The 18,304-nt window shown below is 35.9% G+C and overlaps 1 protein-coding gene across 1 annotated transcript; it reads left to right on the forward strand.

Moving 5' to 3' along the window:
• The first annotated feature begins 8,263 nt into the window (after positions 1-8,263).
• On the forward strand, positions 8,264-9,358 carry LOC149181391 (protein BPS1, chloroplastic-like). The gene has a single exon (XM_089414186.1). It carries the CDS (start codon positions 8,264-8,266, stop codon positions 9,356-9,358), a length of 1,095 nt encoding a protein of 364 aa, XP_089270312.1.
• The last annotated feature ends 8,946 nt before the right edge of the window (positions 9,359-18,304 follow it).

Genomic DNA, 18,304 nt, shown 5'->3' on the forward strand with positions numbered 1-18,304 from the left:
AAAAAGTGAAATTTAAGCAAATATATCTCTATTTGTATGCCAAGATATCTACTAAAAAAAATGGGTGATTGCGTTTGGAGTAGTCCATGATTCAAAACCCATGAGAATGAGTCCATTTTAGTAAGAATATAATGCAACATCCTAATATGGGCTTTACAATTTTCCCCGATGAACTCTCCAAGAAATCAAATTATTAAAAGGGTGAGGATATTTGCACATTTCTTTTCTTTTGAAGGAGATTTGGAGGGACGAGAGAGTTGTTAGTTACCTTGCAACCCAAAATAATTCAGTTTTGATTGCCTTTAACATAGTTGAGGATGGGGCAAGAGACGACTCGAGAGTTTCATTCTTTGTCTTTGTAATTGCGATACCATTTTTCACACGAGGCTCTTTACAGAAAACATGTTCATTTGCCATGGAAGAGTGTGGAGAAGCATTCATTACGTTGTCCATAGTTGAGCTCACATAATCTTCCACATTTAATCTCATATTTTCTTTATTTTCAGCCGGGTTGTTTAATTCCCTTTTCAACTTGTCCTCTTTACCAAAGGTTGCAAGAGGGTTCTCCTTGGAGATGAAAAGGTGATCGAAGGTGGCTCGATCCCACCATTGCGGCTTTTTGCTAGATTTCTTCGCTGGATTTTTCCTAGCTTTGAGACATGATTCGATGAAATGTTTAGTCTTGTAACAACCTCTACAATGAAATAAAATGTTTTCATAATATAGTTTTTGCATCCATGAGAATGCAGGGCCTATTAAGTTGATTTCAACACGGAATCTCTCACTGAAATCCATTTCCATCCATTTGCGTGTATATGTGGGCTTTAAGTAGTATTTTTTATCTACTCCTCAATAGAAGAATTTTCCTAATATATTACTAATTACTAATGCAAAGGAAGGTTGGGAAGCCTTACCCAAACCAGAACAAATGAGAGAAGAGCCATGACGAAGTCAAAAGAAGGAAACCGTGGATGCATGGAAAGCCCTGCGCTGCCCCAAAACCATAAACCAGAGTAATAAATTTGAGTTCAAATCCTCTTATCGGAGGGTATATGTTCAATTAGTCAAAAATAAAAAGGATCCATTTCTTTGAAACCCAAGAGTGAAAATTTACCAACTTTGGCTCCAATCCAAATAACCTGCACATTAATCCAACCTTTTTTTTTCACACAAGATAAAACAACTTCCTATTACAGTAGCAATGAAAGTACATAGTTTTGTGGGGGGAATCGATTCTCGTACATCAACAAGTGGCTCCTAGATATCATCACGATGACAAAATAGAAAAACCAAAACGTTCCCCAAAACAAAGGGCAACCAATAAATCACAAGCCATAGGGCCATAAATGAACGGCGGCTGTATATGCCCACCGTTCGATTTTGTTCGATTTTGCTAAGGCCGAAATCGAACGGTGGGCATATACAGCCGCCGTTCATTTATGACCCGATAGCTTGTGATTTATGGTTTGCCAAAACAAAGTGACAATTTTCATGTGACCTTCCTCTTGGGAGAGTACAAACTTAAACCAACACAACTTCCTATTACAGTAGCAATGAAAGTACATAGTTTTGTGGGAGGAATCGATTCTCGTACATCAACAAGTGGCTCCTAGATATCATCAGGATGACAAAAAAGAAAAACCAAAACGTTCCCCAAAACAAAGTGACAATTTTCATGTGACCTTCCTCTTGGGAGAGTACAAACTTAAACCAACACATATATTTTTAGAAACGTTATTTTTTCAATTAATTTATAAATTTAATTTATTCTGTATTTTTTCAATTTAATTGGTATTGTAATTGGTAAACAAAATAAATAAAATTATACATCAAGAGATATTAAATTTAAAAGTAAGAAAAAGAACGAATATAATTAAAAAGATTAAATTGTTTTAAATTATAGCATTTTTTTTTTTTAATATAATAATATACATTTGATTATAATTTAAGAATTATTATTATACAAAGAACTTAAATTTAAATTTTGATCTTGATAAATCATCATTGCCGTCACAATGATATTATAATTGTGAGACCTTGATAAGGGGTTGGACCAATTTTGAATTTGTCTCTAAAGAGGATTGCAAAGAAATCTTTTAAATATACATTTGATTATAATTTAAGAATATATTGATAAGTTGCCATCATCATTACTTCAGTTTAAAATATTGATTGCTTAGGTTTACAATCCCTAGGGTTTATAATATTAGCACCTTAGGTTTATCGTTTCCTTTAGGTTTATAAAATTAATAATTCCTTGGTTAATCTAGGTCAACCATGATCCAACGTCATATTGTGACAAATATTATCTCAATATGAAAATCATCAATGGCTGACCATGGTCCAACATCAGAATGTGACAAAGAATGTCTCAATATGAAAATGAACCATGTTCAACCATGGTCAAATTTCACATTGTGACGAAGATTGTGTCAATATGAAAATCAACCATGTTTATTGTAGGGTTTATAATATTTATCTTATATAGCTTGGGTTTACAATATTAATCCCCTCAGTTTAATATTATTTCCTTGGGTTTATAATCCCTTGGGTTTTAAGTATTAATCCCCGGGGTTTATTAGTCGCTTAGGTTTATAATATCAATTCCTTGGGTTTATTAATGTAAGGGTTCATATTCCTATAGTATAATATAAATACCTTGGGTTTATAATCATGGTAAACTATGGTCAACCATGGTCCAACGTCACATTATGACAAATATTGTCTCAATATGAAACTCAACAATGTTCAACCATCGTCAACCACGGTAAATCTTGGTCAAGCATGGTTCAACGTTACAATGTGACAAAAATTGTCTCAATATGAAAATCAACCATGGTTAACCATGGTCAACCATGTTCAATCATAGTCAATTATGGTCCAATGTTGCATTGTGACAGGGATTGTCTCAATATGAATATCAATCACGGTCAACCATGTTTAATCATGGTAGACCATGGTCAACCATGGTTAATCATGGTAAACCATGGTAAACCATGGTCAAGTGTCACATTGTGACAAAGATTGTCTATATGTGAAAATTTATCATGGTCAACCATGGTCACATTATGACAAAGATTAGCTCATGGTCCAGCGTCGAATTGTGACAACCATGGTCAACCATGCTCAATTATGGTCTAACATCACATTCTGACAAAGATTGTCTCAATATAAAATTCAACCATGGTCCAACATTGCATTGCGACAGATTCTCTCAATATGAAAATGAACCACGGTCAACGATACTTAACCATGGTCATCCATGTTTGATTTAGGGATTATAATATTTATCTTAGGGTTTATATACCTTGGGATAAATATTAATCCCTTGGGATAAATATTAATCCCTTGGGATTAATATTATTCCCTTGTGTTTTCAGTATAAATCCCTTGGGTTCATTGGTTTCTTGGGCTTATAATACCAATCCCTTGGGTTTAATAATCCAAGTGTTCATATTCCTAGGCTTTAATATTATCGATACAGTTTATAATATTAATCCCAGGTTTGATATAAATCCCTTAAGTTTATAATATTAATAATTCTTTGGGTTTAGTAATCCCTTGGTTTTTAATATTAATCCCTTGGGTTTTTAATCTATTTGGATGTTTATACAAATAATTCCTTGAGTTTATAAATCAAAATCACATGGTCAACCATGGTCCAATGTCACATTCTAACGAAGGCTATTCCAATATAAAAATTAACCATGGCCAACCATGGTCCAACATCGCATTGTGACAAACATTGTCTCAATATGAATATCAACCATGGTTAACCATGGTCCAACGTCTCATTGTGACAAAGAATGTCTCAATATGAAAATCAACCATGGTCAACCATCTTCAACCATGCTCAATCATGGTCAACCATGGTCAATAACCATGGTCACATTGTGACAAATATTATCTCATGGTCCAACATCATACTTTGACAACCATGCCCATCCATGGTCAACAATAGTTCAATGTCGCATTGTGGCAAAGATTGTCTCAATATGGAAATCAACCACGGTCAACCATGGTCCAACGTCTCATTGTGACAAACATTGTCTCAATATCAAAATCAACTATGGTCAATCATGGTTAACCATGTTTGTTTTAGGTTCTATAATATTTATCTTAGGGTTTATATACCTTGGGTCTACAATATTTACGCCTGGGTTAAATATTATTCCCTTGGGGTTTTAGTGTCAATTTCTCAGGGTTATTAGTGCTTTGGGTTTATAAGAGTTCAATAATCCCTAGGATTTATAATATTAAACCCTTGGGTTTGTTAATCCATTGGGATTATAATGTTAATCCCTTGGGTTTTATGATTGACAATGGTCAACTATGGTCTAACGTCGCAATGTGACAAAGATTGTCACAATATGAAAATCAACCATGGCCAACCATGGTCAAGCGTGGTCCAATGTTCCATTGTGTCAAAGATTCTCTCGATATGAAAATCAATCATGGTCAACCATGGTCCAACGTCACATTTTGACAAAGATTGTCTCAATATGAAAATGAACCATTGTCAACCTTATTCAACAATGTTTGTTTTAGGGTTTATAATATTTACATTAAGGTTTATATACCTTGGGTTTACAGTATTAATGCCTTGGTTTTAATATTATTTGCATGGTTTTTTAGTATTAATCCCTTGGTTTATTATCATCTTGGGTTTATAATATCATCACGTTGGGTTTAATAATCTAAGGGTTCATATTCCTAGGGTATAATATTATTGATAGGTTTTATAATATTAATGCTAGGGTTTAATATAAATCCCTTAGGTTCATAATATTAATACCTTCGGTTTTTAATAATCCATTAGGTTATTAATCTATTTGGATTTTAATATGATAATTGCTTGGGTTTATAAACCATGATCCAACAACGGATTGTCAAATATTCTTAGGGTTTATCTATCTTGCGTTGAGAAAATGAACGATGGTCAACCATGATCAATCATGGTAAGTCATGGTCAACCATGGTATAATGCCGCATTGTGACAAAGATTCTCTCAATACAAAAATCAATCATGGTTAACCATGGTCCAATGTCGCATTGTGACAATATGAAAATCAACCATGGTCATCCATGTTTGTTTTATGGTTTATAATATTTATCTTACGGTTTATATATCTTGCGTTGAGAATATTATTCCCTTGGGTTTATTAGTGTCTTGTGTTTATATCAATCCCTTGGGTTTAATAATCTAAGGGTTCATATTCCTATGGTATAATATTATTGATATGGTTTATAATATTAGTCCTAGGGTTTAATATAAATTCATTTGGGTTTACAATTCATCGTGTTTATAATATAAATTCCTTAATTTTGTTAATGCATTGGATTTATAATATTAATAATCGCTTATATTTATTATATTTATCCCAAGGGTTTATAATATTAATCTATTAGGTTTTCAATATTAATCCTTTGGGTTTTTAATATCAATCTCTTTGGTTTATTAATCCTTGGGTTTATAATAATAATATCTTTGTGTTTAATATTATTTATGAGATTTGTCCGCCTTGGGTAATTCAAGTGGTGATGCCTGTGGAATGAAGTCTCTCTGTACCAAAGATATTGGGTTTGAATCTTGTGCTACCCTCCCCGTAGCGAGGTGAATAATGTACATGTAAACTCAAAAATTAGAGAGTCCTACCAAACTTACAAAAAAAATAATTATTTCATGAGATTTATGATGTCTTTGACTTATAATATTAGTAACTTGATATTATTATTATAATTATTAACATATTATTTAAGTTAAAATTATTGATTGTTATTTATCTATTTCATAATAATATTAATTGATAATAGTAGCAATATTAATTAATAACAATAATATTAATAATAATAATGATTTTAAAATGATTATAATAATATTTTATTAATTAAATATTATATTTATATAACAATTATTTTTATTAATTATAATAATAATAATTTTATTATAAATATTTTTTAATATTATGGTTTATTATTATATATTTATTAGTAGTGGGATAGATACAAATGAAACTGTTAATTTTTATCAATTATATTAATGTAATTGTGCTAGTTAATATAACAAAAGTTTAACCAAAACATCCCATTACTAAATAAAATATTATTATTATCATCATATAAATCATATTTAACCAATATATTTACATCTGCGAAATCAATACATAATGAAATTTAGTATAGTAGGACATTTTCTTTCTTTTCTTAATAATTAAGGAAAGAATATTGTATTATATTATCATTCATAAGCTAATCATATTTAAGGAATTAGTGATTTGAGCATATCAACACAGCCGTAGTTTTTTGATCCATGTTTTGAAGGATTTTCTAACTTAACTTTTTTTATCTAATTGAGACAAAAATTGACCAGGCATCATCATGTGAGCGGAAATAATGTTGTCTTATTATGTTATCAATACGTCAGGATTGTTTGCCTCGACGGGTAAATTGAACTGTCACGACACAATTTACTTGTCAAATACGTATTCCACAATGCAAAAAATAACCGTCAAACTTAGCTTATAGGAAACCTTTCTTTAATTGAAAACCGTCCACGTCAAGTATGTCAAAGTGACATTTTCCTTCATATTTAATTACAATTATCAAAGTCAACTCATAAATGAGATTATTTTTAAGAAGTGAGCTCAACTAAAGAATACGTACGCATTCTGTAATAGATTTATTTATCACCAACACAAGCAAAAGCAACAGGATTGACGGATCCTAAGAGACGAGCTCTTCCGTACGAACTTCTTTCTGTGTGACAGAAGGAGACTTTTTTGGAATTCGAAAACACATTTACATGTTGAAATTGACATAGTTTAACTTTGACTTTCACTGGTTGTATTTTGAAATTGGAACAGCCAAACTATAATTATAATTATATTGTTGAATGATATATATTTTTTTCCAATAGAAGAAATTGTCTTCACGGCAGTTTTTAGGGGTATATAGTTTACCTCAAAATTGAACCATAAGATCCGTGCGTGCGACCAAAACTAACTGCTAGCGAACCATAAGATCAGTGGGACCAAACCTGCTAGCGAACCATTGGACCACATCCTTGTAAATCACAACTCTGTACAAAACAAAACGCAAACACATTTGAAACAGTATCTCATATAAATGCACTGTTTGACAGAGTGTCTCAAATAGTAGCAGTTGCCAACACAATTGGGGTCCAGTGAATAGACGAGAGACATATAGATGCCAATTCTATCATGTTTTTAATGCGTCTTCCTAATTCTGGATACTACCATCAAACTCACAATATAAATACGATTTATCAAGAAGATCTTGGAGTTGTTTGTTGCAGATAGACATGAAACGGTAGGTTGTGTGGGCTACTTGTATCTGGCGAGCGGAAATGACGAATGTGGGGATACTCAGTTTTGAGATGATGGAAACAGAAGAGCCTTCAATTCAATTATTCTAATACAATTATATATGCACAAGCTGTCATCTGGGATCCCCTTACTAATAATTGTCAACACTGCTCTTAGCATGAGAAAAGGACGAAGGCTTGGATTCTTGTTTTAAATTATGGGAACCTAACAAGTTCCGTTCTCTCCTTGAGATGTTTTCGAGGGCAATATGTTATTAAAGTATAACTTCGTTGAGAATTAATTGTCCATAGATTTGGGGAAGAAAAATTTGTTCAATGAATAAAACTTGGACACGCAAGGGGACACCGGCACATAAGTTATGTCATTGGGATGAGACATTGTTGATTCTTGTTTGCTCAATATTTTTTCGTTTTTATTCTTAATACTATTTTTGTTTTATTAGAGCGGACACTAGGAGTTGTTGAGGTTCCGGCCATTGGGGGTGGCCACTGGCGAGGGGAAAAGACAAGCAAAAACCGAAAAAGCATAAAATAAAGGATTTGGGTTTTGTTTAAGTTTTGTGTGGAGGATTATGTCGCCCGACGCCGACGCCATATAAAATGGGAGTTGCCAACTTGCAAGTTTGGTAGATGAGCTGTTGCCGGCCGGAGCGCACAGTGAGAAGGACGAGCGGGTGTAAGATTTGACCAGATGTGAAGCCACCCAGGCCATATCTCAGACAAGGCCACGAGTTCAAATCCTTGCGAAGCAACTATATTGCAAACCGATAGCCACACTTTAAATGTAATAAATGATTTCGTATGTCCGTATGATATCGCCGGCTTGATCAGTTGGCATCAAGGCGCTAGCGACTTAATCTGCACGATCACGCCTTTCTCTACAGAATTGCAGAGCAAAACGAACAACGAAGAGGAATTATGACGGAGTCTTCCTCTGTATTTTCGTCTCTCGGGGCAGCGTTCCATGCGCTGCCGCCTCTGTCGTTCCATCGTCGAACCTCGTCGTCGACAATATATCCCACGACTGACACGCATCCCCTTGTGGACGCCTTCCAGAGCTGGCTCAGTTCAGAGCTTCGTCGGCTACAGGAAACCAGCACTTCTTATCTCAGCGGAGAGTGGCTCGGGCAAGCTCTGGAACTCTGTCTCGCCGTCCATTCGCGGGCGGATGACCTCTTTCCTCACATCCAACAGGCCATTTTGCACGAAAATCGCAAGTGGGTAGACAAGCAACTGGACGCCACCGTGAAGCTTCTTGACGTTTGTAATGAGCTAAGACAAATGATAAGTGATATCAAGGAATACCAGGCATCGCTGCAGATAATCGTTCGTGGCTTGGATGGTTTTACTCACAATTCGATCTACGCCAAAAAGCTTTTGAGGGCGCGGACGGCTCTTGCTAGTTGTAAGGAATTCATGGTCAAGAAAGAGGCGCAGAGTCTGCAGCCCTCTTGCCAAAAGCGCTCCACGCTGGACAAGTGCAACTCAATGCTGAGGCAAATAGGCGAGAAGTTGCTGGTGACTCCAACGAGCGGGAATTCAAGCAAGGCCCAGTTCCTGGAAATTTTGTATGGATCAACGGCGACGACGGTTTTCGTCTGCGGCGTTCTCGTGGCTGCTCTGTCTTTCAAATCAAAACGGCCCCTTTCGATTGCTCCTCATACGGGCCATTCTTTATCGGCATCCACGCTTCATGGCCTGCAGTATAAAGTGAAGGAAGAGATCGATAGGAGGAGAAGCAAGGGCTCCCGGGCACCATTACAAGAGCTTGACAGCATCGACGCGGCAGTCCAGCATTTGCACGATGTGGTGAACAGATGGATAGCTGGCAAATCGTCTTGTTTGGCTTTACGTAACGAGGCGCTGGAATTGAAGCAATCCATTCACTCCTTGCAGAAATGCATCGCAGATATGGAAGCAGGCATCGCTTCCTTTGAAAAGCAGGTGGACAAACTGTTCAGAGTGTTGATAGGCAGTAGGATGGCTCTCTTGGACAGCATCAGTTATTCCTAGCAATTTAAAAAGTCAAATGTTTCGGAATAGAATCGGCACTGATCCTGGAAAACTGTAACTACAAGTATTTATTTAGAGTTCCTTACACAACTTTGATCTTCAAAATTTTAAAGTTGAGGTTGTACTTAGCAGATAAATTCCACTGCACCAGAAAGTTAGATACAACCTCTTCAATCAACGAAGTGAAAATTAGTGTCAAGCTCGTCTCTCTGTAGGCAATTCGGCGGCACCAGTGATTATTCCCTTAGCTCATGAAGGCGATGAATGTTACAATATTTCAGTTTCCCGGATTTCACTGAGTTGCACATCATTTTCAATTAGGATGGGTGTTGCTGCACTTTCTAAAAAATTACAATCAATGTTTCAGAGATTATAAAGTCTCGTTATGTGGCAAAATTTTTTGAAAGGGATTTTATGCTATTAAAAATTTTAAGATCTTCTTTTTCTCTTTTAACGATCTTGATATGTACTTCGTCTTGCCCAGTCTCAAGGTCCCCCTCCTTCCCTGGATGCACATGATCATTCTATTTCACTCATACCAAAAAGGAGCCTCCCACCCAATGTACACCCGTATTACTATCTGTTTGTTCAAAAAATGAAATTAAAAAGCTTATTTAAAATTTGCTAGCTGTCAAGTGTCAATTACCCTAGTATCACTCATTCATACTTAGTCATCACGGTATTAAAAAACAAAGGCACATATCCTCCTTATTCATCCTTAATCATCACAGTATTAAAAAACAAAGGCACTTGGTATATGTCTGCTAATTTTCATGCTCTTATAATCATCAAAGGATAAGTTCTCTATTCTACTCATTGGTAATTTTTTTAGATGAGTTTAAAAACACTTAATTTTGTTCCAAATTTGATGTCCATTCTCACTATCACTAAATTTGTATGAAAGAGGCTAATATTTCCCAAATTACTTTTGGAATTCACGAAGGACATTATGACATCTTGGTAACGCCCTTTGGAATCTACAATGTACCATCCACTTTCCAAAAGCTCATGAACCACATTTATCAATCATTTTTTTCTTTTTCTTTATGACATCTTAATCTACAAGAAAACTTGGTATGAGCTTGTCACAAATGCGGATCGTGTCTTATAATTTCTTTCTCATTAACAACTATTTAACAAAAGGTTTTAATGTGCCTTTGGTCTCTCTGAAATAGAACATTTGAGTCATAAGGTTTGTAATGATAGTGTGTGAGTGAACTTGAAGACAATTGAAGCAATCAAGGATTGACCATCTCTTAAGACTCCTAAATGTTCGGAGAACCGCTTATATTGGAAGGGACGTTGGCATGGGCAGAAAAAAGGAAACCTACGCGATGGCAAGCTTACCAAGACGGAAACGGAGGTTATGAATTTTTTTTGTTCTAATAGGGTACTACAAAAATTTCATCAAGAGCTATAGAAATATTATTGCTCTCTTCACTTCCTTACTTAAAAAAATGCTTTAAATTGGAATGAAGCTAAAGTTTAAACTTTCCAAGAATTAAAAAACGATATACCTACCACCCTAATACTTGCAATGTTAGACTTCCAAAAAACTTTTGTTTTAGAAAGTGGTGCATTAAGAAAGAAAATTGGAGTAATTCACATGCAAGAAGGAAGACCCTGGACCTTTACCTTCTAATAACTTTGTAAGCAACACTTGGAAAAATCTTCCTCAGAAAACAAATATGGCTATTTTGCATGTTGTTGATATGTAGCATCACTATTTGCTTATGCAACATTTCTAGCTTGAAATTGATCACCACAACCCCAAATACTCATGGAGCAAATAATTTAATCCTTAGAGCAACAAAAATTAATTGTCAAAATGTTAGGCTACAATAATGAGATCATATATACAAACGGCAATGGGAATGTGGTAGTCAAGGCTCTCTCTAGAAAATATCAAGGGGAAGGGTTACTCTTTTCACTCTTCTTCATTATAGCGGATTGATTAAATGAGATCCATAAGTAATGGCTCACAAATACCTGGATTGCTAGTTTGATCGAACAACTTCAATAAATCCCCGATGCATCTTAAGGCTACACTTGGTACAATGAAGGGATTTGCTACAAATCAAATTTGTGTTTAAAAACACAATCCACCTTCAAATCAATTGTGTTATACAAACTCCATCTGTCTCCAACAATAAGTCATTTTAGCCTCCAAAAAAAATATGAATGGATCAAATGATTACTTTTTTGGGAAGGCATGCAGAAGGACATTTGCACTTTTATGGTCAAATATGATATTTGACAATCACATATAGGAGGAATAGTGAAAAATATACATGAACTACAATGGAGAAACTTTCTATAGACTTGATTGTAGGTTTACCCAAATCTAAAAATTAAATCTATCATCGTGATTGTGGTTCACTACCTTTCCAAATATGTTCATTTTTTTGCTCTACAACACCCCTCTAAAGTTTCAGTGGTTTCTCAAGTCTTCATGGATAACATATCTAAAATACATGGTATGCAACAATGCATTATGACAAGTCATGGTTCCATTTTCATTAGCAATTTTTGGCAATAACTGTTTAGGCTTTATGGCACTCAATTGAATATTAGTGAAAATTTGTCACCCCAAAAGTTATGGTCAAAATGAAGCTATCAACAAGTGTTTGGAAGCGTATTTAAGGTGCTTCCTAATGAACAACAATCACAATGGGTTGAATGGTTACCCCTAACAGAATGGTAGTACACTAAAACTCATCATAGTGCTACCCATTTGACCCCCTTTAAAGTTTTCTATGGTCAAAATCCCCCATTGATACTATCTTACTTTCCAAAAATCTCAAAAGTACAAGAGTTTGAAAACCATCTAATAGATTGAGCCAATATTCTCCATAGTCTCGAAGATAATATGACAGTTCATCATAATTATATGAAGCAATAGGCAAATAAACATCATTTTGAACATCATTTTAAGGAAGGGGATTAGGTGTTCCTTCATATGAAACCTTATAAGTGAACCTTCTATAATCACCTCATCCCACATTTATCCACTTTCAGCAGTTTACCCAAGGTAAACATGAGCTGAGCGTTACTATGATAAGACTCAACCTCCTATATGACCTTAAGGAAATGCAATTGACAACTTAAGACCTTACTGACTTCCCTCATGTGTTACAAGACCTCTAGGAGCTACCCAACTCCTCCAAGTGTCCAACCCTTGAGCTAACTCCCTTTTTTCATTGACCTAGAGCCTCAATTTCTCCCTTGAAAAGGCCTCCAAGCAAGTGTAAGCCTCCAATCGCTCCCATAAGCCTTCTTCCTAGTGACCGTGGACTTTTACAGTCAGTTATGTCCTAGCAACCTCGAATTATGGACCACATTTTTAACGCTAGGACTCAGGCCTCTACCCAGAACTCAATGAAACTTCCAAAAATGATAATTAACATAGAAACAAATCCTCTAAACCAAAAACTTGAACAAGGACTTGACCTAACCCCTCCCAACCAGGACTGTCATTTCGTCAAACATATGATGAACATACAACCTACAGGTCATGAATGCATATTTGAACATAAGGATCTGGAAACTTATCTGAGGTTTAACAAGAAGGATTTATGCCTTCTCATAATAGTTGACATACACCAATTAGGTCATGCATTTATTAATCAAACATTCATTAAATGAAATGTGATAAGATCTATTCTTAGATCTATCATATAACCATGCTTGTAACCATCATATAACTAGATAGATAACAATGATAGAAAAACCATTAAAGCCACATAATAACAAGTAAATTTACTTATGAAAGACAAGAGGAACTTAGCTCTTATTAACTATATTCAAAATCCAACCAAGTCAGGGACTTCCACGTACTAGGCAACCATATATTGGGCTGAACTGAATCTTTCTTTGAGCCACTCACCCCCATGCCATATTCCAAGAATGAATATGGGATTTCATGGGATAAAATAATCCATGAAAAACGAAGGGAATCCAAAGTTTAAACCACCTCCACCCTCACCATCCAATGATCTCACCTAAACCGGTCTTGAGATTACAAAACCAAACTGAGCTTGGATGCCTCAGAATTCCTTCACCGTCCCTTGAGGAATTTTCTTATCTCCACCCACCCATTGAGAGCTTCTCGGAGAAAACCATCTCCACCCCCAACCCTTGGGATTTTCCTAAGACCACCTCACCCGGATCCAAAACCTTTTGACAATCCAAGGATCAACCAAGAAAGAATCCCATCACACCATGGCTAACCGAAAATGGAAAGGAAAGGCTAGAAACCATTGTTAAAACTCGAAAAAATCCATGCCATCGACAACCATGAAACCAAATACACACTTTCACATACCATGCATGCCAAAACCAACTAAGAAATCATTCATGCAACTTGTTACCTGCAAGTATTCCCACTAAAGTTGCTTGATCCAACCTTTCCTTGCTTGATCCTTTCTTTCCTTTTCTTTCCTTGTCCTTCCTTGTCCTTCCTTTTCTTACTTGCTTTCCTTCTCCTCTTGGTTCTCTTCTCCTCTTTGAAGACCAATTCTGGAAATGAACTGACAAAAAGCTACAAACTAATTCTTTGATTTCTTTTTATTCTTAAGGCCTCTAATTTTTTCATTTTTCCTTAATTTTCCTTCAATTTCCTCCTCACATGCAACCTGTGACCTTTCACCTCCCTTTTCTCCTATTTCCCTTTATTTTCATAAAATAAAATGACAATAATACATTTTTTCCTTTTCAAAGCCTTTGTCAATGCCTTTTCCAATTTCCCCTTAGCCATAATAAACATCAAGTGATTCCCACTAGGATACTTCACCCAACATTCAACTTGGAATAAGTGTCCCTTGACCTTGGCCTTATTTTTCCTTTATTAACCTTTATTACTTGAAATTTTAACTCGGGGTTGTTACATACCTCTCCCCCTTAGCGGAACACTATCCTCGGTGTTATTATATGACACCTAAAACCAGTAAAACTACTGAAAACCAGAAGCATACTGCCTATGGAGCTTTATAACTTAGCTCGTTGTAGTATTTACAATGAAAATATTGCTCAAAAGAAAAACCATCATGACAAACATGACAACATGATAACCATACCGCTTATTGGAGCTTTATAACGCATCGAATGGAAGTATTTACATCCATGTATATATATACATATACCAAAACTTCTTTTCCTCAACTGACAAACAATGAGGGATACATAGTCTACATATGATAATCCATCTCCCATGTAGCTTCATCGGGCCCAAAGTGCTTCCACTGCACTTTAACCTACTCGGTTTCTCTATTTTGGAGAATGAGTTGTTTTCGCTGCAATATGCATTCAGGTTCTGACTGGAATTCTCCTTTTGGTTCCACATGCAATATAGACCAGTCAGTAACATGATTAACATCCTTTACATATCTTTTAAGCAATGAAACATGGAAAACATCATGGACTTTCACTTTTGGAAGTAGTGCAATTTTGTAGGCCACTGGTCGAATCCTCTCAAGTATCTCGAAAGGCCCACAATATTGTGGTGCCAACATGACACATGATCCAATCCTCAAGGAGCTATTCTTAGGATTGACGCGCAAATACACATGCTTCCCAACCTGAAATTCCTTAATTTCCCTGTGCTGGTATGCATAACTCTTCTGCTTATCATGTGCTTCCTTTAGATTCTTCTTTATAACCTGCATCTCCTGTTCCATTTCTGCCAACGTATCTGATCCAATGAGTACCCTATTCATTGGATCACTCCAGCGGATGGGAGCATACTACTCCACCCATAAAGTGCCTCAAACGAACTCATCCTCAGTGACTCCTGATAACCATTGTTGTAAGCAAACTAGACCAATGGCAGGTACTCCTCCCATCTTCTCTACTGGTGCATGAAGTACATCCTCAACATATCCTCCAAAATATTGTTTAACCTCTTTGTCTATCCATCTGTCTGTGGATAATAAGTTGTATAGAAGGCCAACTTTTTCCCCAAAATTGTAAACAACTCCTTCCAAAACTTGGAAGTGAACTTAGAATCCATTTTCGACATAATCTTCTTCGAAACCATGCAACCTCACTATCTCCCTGATAAAGACATGTGCCACCTCAATAGTTGAATAAGTAGTCTTCACTATAATGAAGTGAGATACCTTTCTCAGTCTATCAACCACAACCATGATAGAATCATTTTTCCTTGACGTCCTCGAAAGATCTATAATGAAAGCCATCGAAATGACCTCCCATTTCCATTTTGGAATCTGAATAGGATGAACCAACCCACCTAGATGCTTACACTCTGCTTTCACTTGCTGAAAATCTAAACATATAGCCATAAACTTTCCCGCTTCTTTCTTCAGATTCGACCAATAGTAGAACTTCTTCACTGTTGTCAATGTCTTCTGATATCCTAGGTGACCTGAATATGGCTTGACATGAAATTCCCTTAAGATAAACTTCTTGAGCCCACTGTCATCTGACACATAGATATTGTCCTTGAATCTCACCAAACCATCTATTGTGAGATGATAGTCCACATCCTGATCACTTGTATCTTGTTGTAACTTGTGCCTACACTCCATGTACCTATCATCATGTTGGCCTGCCTGTAAGATTTTATCCTGTAAATTTGTCCCATAAGAGCTCACTGCTGCAACGTGGTTCATCCACGATCTCCTACTGAGATCATCTGCAACCTTGTTCTCCTTACCCTTAATGTATCTGATCTCGAAGTAAAATTCACTAATCGTGGCAAACCACCTAGCTTGCCTATCATTCAAATTCGGTTGGTCAAACAAATATCTCAACCCACCGTGATCACTCATTAATAAAAACCTCCTGCCAAGAAGACAATGGCTCCACATATTCAAGGCATGAATAATAACTGCCAACTCAAGATCATGAGTCATAGCTAAAAACACCTGTTATCTGTATATTGCATTAGTCAAAAAATATGAGAAGATTACAATGCTTTCCTCAAGCTTGAGCAACCTCTGCACTCCTAGACAAACCTAGGCTAATACTTAACCAATTTTATGTTTTCCCAAGTCCCTATTTCCTTGGGAATTAGCCCCTATTAATTGGGGAAATTCCTCAATTGGAATTGCACAATCCTCATAGGCCTTCCTCTGACTGCATGCACCACCTGTACAATTCAGATGATTATACAATTGATAGTACATTGTCCCTTAACTCCAATCTCCACTGGGTAACTCTTAGATATGACATGCAAGAGTTATTTATGAGTGAATCATCAGTTAACTGGTTGATCACTACAGGCAGCACCACACTACTAGACCTCCCACTAGTAATTCTTCCATTAGTTGGAACTAGTTTAACTAACTTTAACTCAATTAAACTGAATTAATTAATTACAACTCAAAATAAATTCAACCAGGGCTCCTATAAAGTAGGAAACACTCTACATGACTCAAGTTAGACCCTCAACTCGAATTAACTGAGCCAACGAAGTCAAATTAACTTCTTAACTAATACAAGGTGTCATGTGATGTGGAATTACAATTGTATCCCAAATTTAATTCAAGGAAAAAATTAAATTAGGATTTTCTTATTGCATTTTCAACATGTTATGTACATTAGAATAATAAATTAAAACATTAATATTGATATAAAATGAAATCGAATTAATAATATAATAATTATATATAAATTAAAAAGAGACGCTATTTCAATGTAAAATGAAAAAAATGAATAATTTATATTAAGTTAAGGAATTTGAGTTGAATAATTCATATTGAACCTTTATTTTAACATCTAATTTGTTTGAAATAATTAAGAACATTTGTTAGTTGTGATGACGATTTTGAAAGAGATTGCAAAGCATTCATATTCAACTTTGAAATCTGTTATAATAAATAATCATTAGATAAGAATAGCTTCCTTATGGGAGGGAAGATGGAGGAGTCAATCTCAATGGAAAATGGAGAGGAAATTATTCCATTGGAAATCTCAAAATCTCTTGTAAATCACTACCCAAATCAAGGTGAAGGCACCACAATAATCTCTAATTGACACCAAACTATATACCAAGGATCACAATTAGAGACTATCTTACTAGAGCTTTATTTCAGTTTGAATGAACATAATCAAGTTATATAAGGCTTATTAGCAAATGTTAAGGGCTTCATGAATACATGTGCCATTAATGATAGGAGTGTGTGAGGGCTATTTCACAAGGAATCATTACTAGGAACATTATGAGTTCCATTCTTCAACTTTGGGTGTGCCTCTATAGCCATTCCAAGTAAATTGCACTCCCTAAACATGTTATGCTCTTAACTTGCAAAATGATACCCAATACAGAATATGCGAAGAAAAGATACCCAGAACACAGAATAGCAATGATTTTATTATTCAGAGAGTAATGTTCACTTGCCTCTTCGAGGGGGCAACCTCCAATAGAGCAGAGCTCGTTTACAAAATAAGACACGATACTCCTCGCAGGGAGTCTCTATCCTTTATATATGACTCATACATGCAATACCACGGGCCAATACCGTGGGTTTTATTAATACCATCTATCTAATACTACGGCCCATTTGCAACTAACTGTGGTCCCGTCATTAATTGCGGGTTAACCACTTACAAATATTAATATGGGCTTTATTGACTCTTGATTATGACGTGATCCCATGACATAAATAAGGGGGTTAGGGTGGGACCCTAACATGCCCTCCCCCTTAAGACTAGCCTTGTCCTCAAGGCTGAAGCTGCGGAAACTGCTGAAGAATAGTGGCTGGTTCCCAAGTTGCATCTTCCGGAGAGGTGTCTTTCCATTTGACGAGGACTTCCTTAATCATGCGGCCGCGCAGGTGTTTGTCTCTTGTGTCTAGAACCTGTTCGGGTTGAAGCCAGATTGACCCTTCTTCGTCCAATTCAGGTAGACTGGTTTGAACTCGGCAATTGTTCCCGATCACTTTCTTGAGGCACGATACATGGAAAACTGGATGGATTTTTGCAGTA

Source organism: Pinus tabuliformis, chromosome 3_2 (assembly GCF_031772625.1).
Source record: "Pinus tabuliformis cultivar Carrire ecotype Pingquan chromosome 3_2, CPIR1, whole genome shotgun sequence".
Lineage (NCBI taxonomy): Eukaryota > Viridiplantae > Streptophyta > Pinopsida > Pinales > Pinaceae > Pinus > Pinus tabuliformis.